An 11,168-nucleotide genomic window follows, 5' to 3' on the forward strand; every position below is an offset into this window, starting at 1 on the left:
CTTTTTAGCTGGGACCTTTTGCACACAACTCAGAGGATCTTACACTGAGTCTCAGCCCCTCCCCTCTCCAAAAAGCCATAAGAAATATACAGGTTTGGGCCTTGTCAGGGAGGTCATTCCACACCTCACATGATATAGTCCATGGAACAGGGCCAACTGTACAGAAGTTGACAAAAGCCAAACTCATATTATTTTCATGAGTATTTCTTTTGAAAAGCATACCTTCTGTGTGAGGTTAATATTGGACTGCTGTAAAGCAACCTGCAACTTGAACTTAATTGCCCTTTATAAATAATTTCAATGTGCTTTGAGAATATCTTTACCTTTGTTGGGTATGCAGCTATATTTATCAGAAGATGAAAAGTTTCCTGAGTCACTGTATTTGAGTGCAGTCACGTAGTGTCCTCCTCAGAGTGATGACTAATTTTTCTCTGAGGCTGGTTCCTGTTAAAGCAGATACACAGAAGACTTAGAAGTCTGTAAATATGCCAGAAAGCTCAATCTTTTTCTACTTATCTTGGCTTCCCAAGCATCTACTCATACTCATCTTTTATGAACTTTTAACAAGTGTGTTGTGCAAAAAAAACAGACGGTGAACGGAGTAGACTTGTTTAAGCAAAGTAATATGAACTAGTCAACAATGAAATGAAGCCATCTGAAGCACTGAGAAGGGAAGATGTCACTTTCCTTCATGCTTTATATGATCCTGCAGGCAAAAAAGTCCACTGATGACAAATATACCAGATTAAAGTGACCAATCCTGAAACACTCTTGCACATACCTCTTTATTACCGCAGAAGCCATCTACTATTGCTAGCAAACCTACATGTGGACTAAGAGCCAAGCTACAAGTGAAGCCTGACACAGGTTGGACACTTGTCAGCTTCCCTCAAGTTTTGATGGGAAATGTAGGCATCCTTGTCTTGCAGCTGTAATGGAGAGCCAAGCTGTAAAACCCGGATGCCTACATTTCCCATCAAAACTTGAGGGAAGCTGACAAGTGCCCAACCTGTGTAAGGCGTCACTTGTAGCTTGGCTCTAAGTCTTTAATTGGCAGGTTACTGAGCTGCAGTTCTAATCTGACTGCAATTGTTTGCTCTGTTAAAGTTAGATTTAGGTCGCAATCCTTAATGACACCTCCCTGGGAAAAAGCTCCACAGAATAATACGGGACTCATTTCTGAATAGACCTGCTTAGGATTGCTCACTTACTTCTGGATAAACATGTATAAGTTCAGGGTGCACACTGGCTCATCAATGATGTCAACATTTAGTCACTTGGACTGTAAAGTATAACAGCTTATTACAACATCTCTTCATTCTGATATATGGTAGTGAATTGGGAATAAAGATCTTAAATAAAATATTGAGTGATAACTTACAGTTTAATAAAGTTATCTCACATTCTCTAAAAGGTATCTATATTGTGACTTCAATAATATGCATAATTTAATTAAAATTCTTTAATTAGTTTACTACCTTCCCAACAAGAGCTCTGTGATGTTCAGGACAACCCACTGCTGAATGAGAGGAATTCAGTTAAATGAATACTGTTGCCTGGTGATCCTTATGCACTCTGGAATGAACTTTTTGGGACAGAACTTTTAAAAAAGTTTGTTGTGCTATGATGGTCTTTTGGCATAAAAACTACATTACTAGAGTAGACTGGTGTTACTCGCTAATAATTCCTTTCATATTGTACATTTTTTTGCACACAGATGTATGTACAGCACTGATTGTACATACTTTCACCTCATTCTGTGATTCCATAACTCTCTTAAAATTGGTTGTGCTGTCTTTTTAAATGTGATGAATGCATAGATGAATGTTCACATTTCTTTAAAAATGGCTGAAACATTGGAGTATTGGGTGGGGTCTATGGGGAGGAGGGTAAGACTGAAACAATATCTGATTAGTTCATAAGTATATGTCATTTAAGTTGTGCAGGAGAAAGATAAAGATTAACTCTATCTTCTCTGTTTTATGTAAACTCCCCAGTGTTCTAGATCTTACCTCTGCTGTAGACATGTTGGTGAACTTGGATAACAGTATTTTTCAACCTCAAGCCCTGTCTATAAGCGTTATCTCAGGTTGTTTTTGAGGACAAAACAAAATACTGTAAAGTATTTGCAAATCAAGATGCTACATAAGTGAAATGAAGTTGTTGTATAGGAAGTAGATTCAGTACTTTCTCAAAAAAACATAATCAGCATTAGGAATGGAAGAGATTATTACTTCTCGGAAACAACAAGAACAACTTTTGGGTTGATGTTGTGTAGTACAGGCACCAGTCTTGTGTGAAGTATACAAAGTGATAGGATAGGGCTTGTGGCAGTTCAAAAAAACATCCATCTGTTGCCTGCCCTCCTTTTTGAAAACTACGGGATCTGAAGGAAAGCATGTCCTAAAAATCAAGGATGTTTAAATTGGTGAAGCACTTCTGAAGAGCCTAAGTTGTCTTTTTCCACTCTTTTTTTGAAAGACTACGGGCCAAACTACAAGTGACAAATGACACTTGAACGGCAAGTTCACTTGCTCTCCGTTCGATCCACTTGCCGTTCAAGTGTCATTTGTCACTTGTAGCTTGGCCCTACATGAAGTAAAATGCTAGAGGAGTGCTAATCATTAAAAAGAATGAAATACATTTTAAAAGCCATATGGTTTTTTTGAAGTAAGCACATGTTCAGGACACTGGCATGGAATCTGCTGGGAGGGGTAGGGTTTTATGGGGGGGATACAAAGAGGAAGGATTAAACACTTTCTTTGCTACAAAGCACTCCATCTTGAGGATGGTTTGCCAAGGAGAAGGGACCATCAGAGCAAGGTTACATGTGATTGCAGTGCCCATGCATTGCTAGAAAAGTATAAAAATGAAAGATTTAACCCCTTCTTCTAGAGGCTTGGACATGTTTTCTAATAATTGCTACTACAGTATAAACCAAGTCATATATGAGACAAAAAGCTGGGCTGTAAGAGCTCAAAAGAAATCTTGGATCAGAGGAGGAGAATGATCACAGCCAGCCAGGAATGTAAAGCTGAAAATGGGACAGTCCTGCATGTAGTGGACTCTTCTCCACCTTAGATATTTTATTAATTTTTATTGGATTTGCAGTGAGAAATGCATGCATGTAGGATATGCTAAAAATGCCTTGAGGAAACAGGCCCTCTATCAGTGATTCATAGATGGCAGAAAAACTAATACCGTTTTGGTTTTGGGGGTTTTGCTAGTGAAGGCAGATGCCTATGTATCACTAGCTTGGCTTGACTGTTTCCAAATCTCTTTCAGTCTTTGCCACTGCCCCATGATTTACCAAAGATTAATTTAGCAAAGTGACCCAGAACAAGAGATACAATGAGGTTAGACCAGCTTCTGTTGATGAAAGAGCACACAAACAAGTGAATCTAGTAAAAGGAGTCACATGCCCTATTTTGCCTGTCCACCAAACATTCTGTGAATACTTATTAGCTGGCTGGATTACATAAGAGTTTCCAAAATCTTAAAGAAACAAACCTCCTTAATGTCCATGCAGTTGTCACAGACACAAGACTTGAGAGTCTAATTACATTTTTGGATATGATCCTCAGTCCATTGTACCTCCCGTAATCCTTCCTACAATATTATTGTCTCATTTTTTTCTCCCCTTGCTCATTACAAGTTCCCATTCCTATGCTTCTGAAAAGTGCAGAATGCAGATGCCGGCTTAAAAAAGGCACCCCTTCCATTTTTCACACAGAAATGTGACATATTAATTACCGTGATAAATCAATGCCTCATATGCCAAGTTATCTGGATTTTATCTGCCAAGTTAACAGCTGTGATTGATGAACAATGATGCATTTTTTTTAGGGTTGCCAGCTTTGGGTTGGAAAATTCCTGGAGATTTGGGGATGGAGCTTGAGGATGGGGGATTGGGGAGGGTCTCAGCAGGCTATAAAGCCATAGAGTCCACACTCCAAAGCAGCCATTTTCTCCAAGGGAACTGATGTCTGGAGATCAATTATAATTCTGGGAGATATCCAGGCTCCACCTAAAGGTTAGCATACACACACACCCCACCCAGAGACAGTGAAGCATAGCCCTGCACACACTTACTCGAGAGTAAGCCACATTGAACTATCAAGTGAGGTTAGGTGAAAATAGCTTTGCATAGTGTTTTGTTTGCTGGGTACTCTTATAAAACGGTTTTTTTAAAAAGAGTAAAATATCAAAAGCCTTTTAAAAATATATATTTCAAAAAATAAAAACAGGAGTTGAGCTACAGGCCAGGGAGTTCCCCTACTCTTCAGCCCCTCAGCCTCCCTTCTTAACATTTCTCATTTTCTCCCCTCAAAAGTCTTCCCTTTCTCCCCCTCCCCCACCGCGCGAGCGCCCAAGCCTCCTCTCGACTCCGCCCCCTTTCCAGAGCTGTCGTCACTCGGAGCAACGGCTTTGAAGGGAGGCGGGCGTGATGGCGTCAGAGGAGGGCGCGGCCTGGGGGACTGTGAGCTCAACGGCAACGGCTCCACGCAGCGCGCGCCTCCGCCTCCCGCTGGTCACGGTTGGCACCGCCCCCTGCTCTCCTCCCGCCCTCGCCGCACAGCCGGGAGACTGACAGGCGAGGGAGGCTGAGCGCAGCCTGGCGGGGAGTGAGATTTAGGGCAGCGCGGGAGTCGGGAGCCCGGCCCGCGACGTCTGAAGGAGGGAATACGGTGTTATGGGGTGAGTCACCCGTTGCGGGTTGAGGGGGCTGGGGCTGCAGGGTGGGGCGCCTGTAAGCCGCCTTGGGTCCCAGAGGAGAAAGATGGGCTATAGAAATAATACTAATAACAGTAATTTGAATGGGGTTGCCAGGCGTTTAAGAGGTATGAGATTTCTATCCAGGCAGGTAATTGCTGTTTGAACACAAAGAGAAATTAGGTGGGCTATAAAAATAATAATACTGAGGGGAATAACTTATATAATGATCAGGTAATAATAGTGGGGTATATTAAGTAAATTATGATAGAGGTAGTAATTAAGGGGGTATAACTTAAGTAAATAATAATAAAGATAATAATGATGGTATAACAAGTAAATAATAAAGAATAATAATGGGGCATAACAAGTAAATAATGATGGAGGTAATAATAATGGGGGTATAATTTAAGTAAATAATGATGTAGATAATAATAATGGAGTATAACAAAGTAAACACTGATTGAGAGAAAGCTGTGGGGTTTGGAGGGTAGTGGTTTAGTTTCATCCCAAACTACAAACAAAACAAAAATCCATGTAATACCTTTGTTAGGTCTAACCGAAAGGACCCCAAATATTGTGTAAGCTTTTGATCTTCATCAGGTTAGATGGTACAGATTTTTTTTAAAAAAATGAAGTGGAGGGGTGATAGATTTTCTAGATCAAGATCCTAAGACCCAGCAGTTGGAAAAGTGGGACTTTGGGGTTTTTTAGAAGACTAGAGAGCCTCTGAACATGTGCAGAGTGCACAGTTATTGGAGGAGTTCAGAACTGGAGCGAGGAAGTAAGTTAGGATGGATGAAAGGCAGGTGAAGGGATGGATGTCCAGTTCAAGCTAGCATTTGAACACTATTAAAATAAAACAGCAGTGTAGCGGCACCTTTGTTTCTGTTTTTTAAAGGTTAGGGTGTCATATGCAGTTGTGCCTTTCTCATAAAAACAGGAACGGGGGATAAAATCAGGAGTGTGGAGATTCACTTTGAGCTGGCTTGTTTGGAATGTATGAAAGTTTTTTTTAATGACTAATGTACTTCTGACCATCTAAGTAATAGAATAGACGCCTTTTAAAAACCCGTAATTAATAACAGAACATTATAAACAAGGAAATAATATATATTGGAACAATTTCTGTTGAGATATATGCAGTGCTTTTTTTTTCTAAAAAAAGAAATGCCAGTACTCATAATCTTCTCCCCTCTCACCCTAAGACGTGTCTGTACTCCATACCAGCACACACTCTGTTAAAAAAAAGCCCTGGCTGTAGGATTATTTCTTAGGTGAAACAGAATTCATAAGGATTGCAGAAATCAAAGTTACTTGATGCAACTCGAAAGGCTTCACACACATGAAAGCGGATCAATAAAAGCCCCGTCTATGCTTTGTTTCATTTATGGTGATACAAAATCATTTTCTGGAGTACACTGTTTAAAAAACGATCTTCCGTAAAAATACAGGCAGTAGGCGTGTAACCTGCAGAGTCAGCAACTGTAATGAATTCCTCTGGCCAGAACCAAAGTGAAAATTCTGAAAGAGCCGCTGCAAATTTGAGGACCGTGGAAAGAGATTGGCGCTGTACGTATCCGAATGAGAGAAGGGAGAAGAATCAAATCTACACTCTCCTGAGCATCAGTAACAGTGCACATGAGCAAGAGGAGAAGTCCTTGGAGTGTGTTAATGGAACAGGATGGGAGGAAGCAGTGAGTGAGAATTTTATGTTACAACTAAAGACTCCTAAACAAAACAAAAACAAATTGCCATAACAGAGCGTCATTTATAAGCCAGGACCATGCACTCTGGCTATCTTAAATGTTTAAAGCAGGAACGGAAATAAATTATCTGAATGATCTTTATTTTAATAAATGCATACTTCTAACAGTTTTTAAGTACTTAATAAATAATATATATTACTGGCAGGCACCCTGATCTACTTTTAAGTGCATACTAAGTGGCATTTATGGATTTCTCAGGAGCTGAATGGGAGACATCTGCCTTTTAATGTGCAGATCTTCTGAAGCATCCAGTTTACAGCTGCAGTTGATACACGGGCAGAAGCTGGTTTAGGTATGGGAAGTATGTGAACCTCCTTGGCTGAAGCAAGGAGTTTTGGAATATAAAAAACTGCTTTAAAGATTGAAATTTAGATTTTCCATAATGCCTGATAAAATTCCAACATGCGATGCAATAGATAAGGCATTCCTTTTAAAACCCATGTTCATAAATCAGTTGTGTTTTATTGCTTGAAGTAGTCGCTGAACTGGACAGCTCAGTTGCTTTGACTGATTCCTTCAGCCTTTATTGTTGTTTTTATTTACCCAGTAGTTAAGACACATTTCGTGGAATATACTGTGAATATTTTTATCTGAGTGTGTCAAAACACAGTTTATGTTTCCAGTAGAACTCATTAGAGGAAAATTAAGTAAACAAAACCTTAAAAGAATAAGATACCCGGAAGGGGCAACAGGAAATAAATACATCCTAAAAGCAGGCATAGATTGGGTCTACCTCATATCATCTATTAGGAGCCAGTTTGGTGCAATGGTTAAGACAGCAGGACTCTAATCTGGAGAACCGGGTTTGATTCCCCTCTCCTCTGCTTGAAGCCAGCTGGGTGACCTTGGGTCAGTCACAGCTCTTCCAGAGTTCTCTCAGTCCCACCCACCTAACAGGGTGACTGTCATGGGGACTGTTGCTTTGCAAACCACTCAGAGTGGGCTTCCAAGTTGTCCCGAAGGGCTGTATATAAATCAAATATTATTATTAGAGCAGCTAGAAAACACAGCTGCACATGTTTAGTCTGATCAGTGCAGATCAGAATTAATCACTTAGCCCAACCAAGACCTATAAGGGAAAATACAGAAGAGTTGGCAACTGCTCAGAGCTCCCTAGAAGGACCCATTTTATACTTTGTGAACTTTGTAGCTACATTGAGAGATGTAACAACAAACTGCAGTTTCCTTTTACAGTAAAGAACCTTGGAAATTCTTTTGACTGGGCTCTTTTGCACGCAGCTCAGAAATCGAAGATTTCCTAGTTCCCAACAAACCACAGCTTAATGTTTTGGCCAGTTTAGCTGTTGCAATGAACTATAGTTAGTTGGCTCCCCTGACATGCATGAGAGGTGCCAGTGTGGTTTAGTGATGATCTGGGATGTGTCGGTTTGAATCCCCACTCTGCTATGGAACCTCACCAGGTGACCATGGGCCAGTAACTCAGTCTCAGCCTAACCTACCTCATAGGGTTGTTATGAAGATAAAATGGTGGAGTGGAGAATGATACTGTAAGCCACTTTGGGTTTCCAATTGGAGACAAAAGTGGGGTATAAATACATAAATACTTAAACTTCCTGAGATTCTCAATCTGAGTCAACCAATTGCCAAGATTGGATGTCACAGTAGAGTGTGCTTTGTTGAATTTGTAGTTAAGTTGACTAAAAGTTTAGACACCATTTGTGATTGTCTCTAAACACTTAGTCAAATAGAATAAATATGTTAGAAGTATTCTGTGTTGCTGAAATCAATGGTGTTAGTATTCTAAGTTTACATCAGAGGTGATCCTTTAACAAATTCCATTTATATCGCAGACTTAAGTATTTATTATATAGTTACTGAGTATTTATAGTTTCATCTGATACTCAGGTTAGTTCAAGTCTCTCATTAGTTTGCCCTACATGTTTACTTGGAGGCAAGTCCTGCTGAATTTAGCAGGACTAACATCCAAGTAAGCATACATAGGATTGCAGTGAATTATACTGGAATGAATCTATACTCTCTATTTTGAATTGTGCAGCAGGTATCAAAGTTTAAATATTTTATTGGTTAATACATGATGTGCTTTTTGCTCTCACTAGAGGTATTTACTGCTTGTGTGTTATTTTGGGCCATGTTTTCTGATTCAGAATCTTATTCTGTGGTGGATTCCAGTGGATGTGTGTATATGGAGTTTATTTAATTAACGGCTGGATGTCTTTTGGTGGCTTCAGCCCCAGTTGAACTATTGCCTGTATGCATGATTGATGGAAACACTGGCTGTGCCTGTGATTTTTACAACTGGCTTCCTACTGTTGACACAGAGCTGTACCATAGGAAGAGGTACTTGGTTCTAGCATGACATACTTGCAACATTTCCACTTGTGAGTGAAACTCCACTATACCTCTAGGCATTTTTATCCCACTTCCCCCAAAGCTGTTTACAAGAACACTTTGCTATAAGGTCCCCATCCCCTGTTCTTTGAATCTGCCTTTCTTGACACAGAGTGCCAGTGTAATGTAGTGTATGGATATTGGATCCACAGGGTAACACTGTGCCAGTCATTTTCTCCTAAACTACCCTACCTCAAAGGGCAAAATGGAGAATGGATTATTTTTAGTGCATTCATCTCCCTTTTCTCCTGTAAAATGAAATCGAGACTTTCCACTACTTAAGCACTAATAGAAGTAGTCTTCTCATTTAAACAAGTAAAGACAGCTTCAATAGCTCTGGGAATATTTGGATGGGGCAAGCCTCTTTTAGCGGTCTTATCTGCGAATAAACTCAGTCCATAAGCTACATTTGCAGATTTGTCTGAAAGAGAAGGTAACTGTTTTAAGGCCATAGATCCGCTCTCTAGCCATTGTTGAGGACTGAATTAAGGTACAAGGTTTGCTGAGCAGTGCCATCTGAATTCTGAATGGGATATGTTGTCAAAGCTAAGAAGCATTTCAGCTGCATTGTTTTGAACAGAGAATAATGTAAAGTAGAAGGAAAAGCTGGTTTGACTACTGCTTTTCCTGTAGAAATTTTACAGTAAAACTGTCCTAGAGGTTTTTTAAAAGTTTGAAAAGAATTGCTGGTAAATTTCACCATTTTATGATTGACAACCCTAGTTGTATTTGTTTTTTTAAAAAAGCATCAAAACTGCCCTGTTTTTAATCTGCATTCCTATCTTTTTGCTCTCAGGTACAAGGCTGGAGTAAAACAGCCCCTTTTGCTCACCTTCAGTTACAAAAAAGAGCCAGAAAATCAAGGACAAGTGAGTCAGTCAGTGGCTGCCTGTATTGCTTAGATCTGATGCACGTTGTTGAGAAAGGCTTGGAGCAAGACCCCAAGTTAATTCCAAGTTTCACCATAGACAGTAGTCCCGAAAAACAAACTCTGCTCTGTTCTAATACCACCCTGAGCTCTTACCCTGGAGTGAATGATTGGAAAAAAGACAGCTATTCTGCAAAATTGTATTCTATCCATACATCCCAAGGAGAAAAAAAAAGATTGTCCTTAAAGGAAACTCAAGCTTCACTAAGCGACAAGAAGATTTTTCTAATGAAGGAAAGTCAGCTATTCCAAGCAGAAAAGAAAATGGTGCCAATAAGAGAGTATAGCATACTTCCTCCTGGAAAGCCAAAAAGTCTAGAACCTGTGAAATGTAAAGATACGAAGACCCATGAGCCTATAATAGGTAATCTGGGAGACTCTGAAGCAACCGCTGTCAAATCCTCAATGTTTTTGCCACCTCTGAAGGACGCAGCTCTCAAAAACAGCTTGGACCCTTCGCCAAAGAAAAGTAAGCCAGTTATTTTCCAAGCAAATGAAAAAGCACCCCATGCTTTTTTAGGGACAACTTCCTGCACTCGGGTTTTAAAAACCAAAGAACCCAAATATGAGAGAGAAATAGACGTGACAGGTGATGTGTTGAAGGGGCCAACAAAAATTCATGAGAGAACCTCTTTTGCCCTGAAGTTTCCCAAGACTTCATGTATCTCAGGAACCACGGACCAGGGCTGTTGGCGCTGTGGTTTTTTATCCGATAGAAAAATTACAGCCCTATCTAATTCGATTGCAATGAGAAGGAAGAGTCATCTCTCCGGCATGCATTTTCTGCATACAAAAGGAGCACGTGGCAGCAAAGCCAATGAAAACCAGGACCCTTGCACCAGAAGCAGGAGTCACACTGGACCCAAACAAGGAACTGAGTCAAATACGCAGGAGATTCCTCTGCTTTCTGGACTGTTCCCGTCCTTAACGGTCAGCCGTGTTGCAATAACTGCATTGCCTTCTAGGCTGACCTGAGTATTTTCTTGTAATTTTCATGCTGAGCTGTTTATGGATTTGTTTGACGCTCTTTGTATTATGAAAGAAAATATTGAAGGTTTGCTGTAAATCAGATTGGGCATTTGTTAATAGCATAGGTGCTATTTTGCTAAGAATTGACTGCACAAAACTTACACTGTCCATTTACTGCCTCTTGTTATATGTAGATCCTTGAACACTTTTTTTTTACGTTGTGCAGGCTTTTGGAGGTAAGCCTCAGTAAATTACAGTTGTCTGGATGAGGCCCCCTGGCATAGTAAAACCTTCATGCTCTTAAAGGGAGACCCATACAGCTCTAATTTGGGGGATCGGATTTGCTGTTTCAGCACATCTTGTCCTCCATATTACAGGAGCATGAGCTGCATCAAACTGTGGTGTCCTCATTGGTGTAA

At 40.2% G+C, this 11,168-nt stretch overlaps 1 protein-coding gene across 1 annotated transcript; it reads left to right on the forward strand.

Moving 5' to 3' along the window:
- The first annotated feature begins 6,203 nt into the window (after window positions 1–6,203).
- Window positions 6,204–10,755, forward strand: C16H16orf46 (chromosome 16 C16orf46 homolog). The gene is made up of 2 exons (XM_055000251.1): window positions 6,204–6,410; window positions 9,649–10,755. Exons 1-2 carry the CDS (start codon window positions 6,204–6,206, stop codon window positions 10,753–10,755), a joined length of 1,314 nt encoding a protein of 437 aa, XP_054856226.1.
- Window positions 10,756–11,168: the final 413 nt, after the last annotated feature.

Source organism: Eublepharis macularius, chromosome 16 (assembly GCF_028583425.1).
Source record: "Eublepharis macularius isolate TG4126 chromosome 16, MPM_Emac_v1.0, whole genome shotgun sequence".
NCBI classification, from domain to species: Eukaryota; Metazoa; Chordata; class Lepidosauria; order Squamata; family Eublepharidae; genus Eublepharis; species Eublepharis macularius.

What these genes read in the sequence shown, in the direction of transcription:
- C16H16orf46 (XM_055000251.1), top strand. Translation starts at nt 6,204, where the DNA reads ATGAATTCCTCTGGCCAGAACCAAAGTGAAAATTCTGAAAGAGCCGCT. An exon ending in GAACAGGATGGGAGGAAGCA is followed by an intron (nt 6,411 to 9,648) that starts GTGAGTGAGAAT and finishes TTTTGCTCTCAG; the next exon opens with GTACAAGGCTGGAGTAAAAC.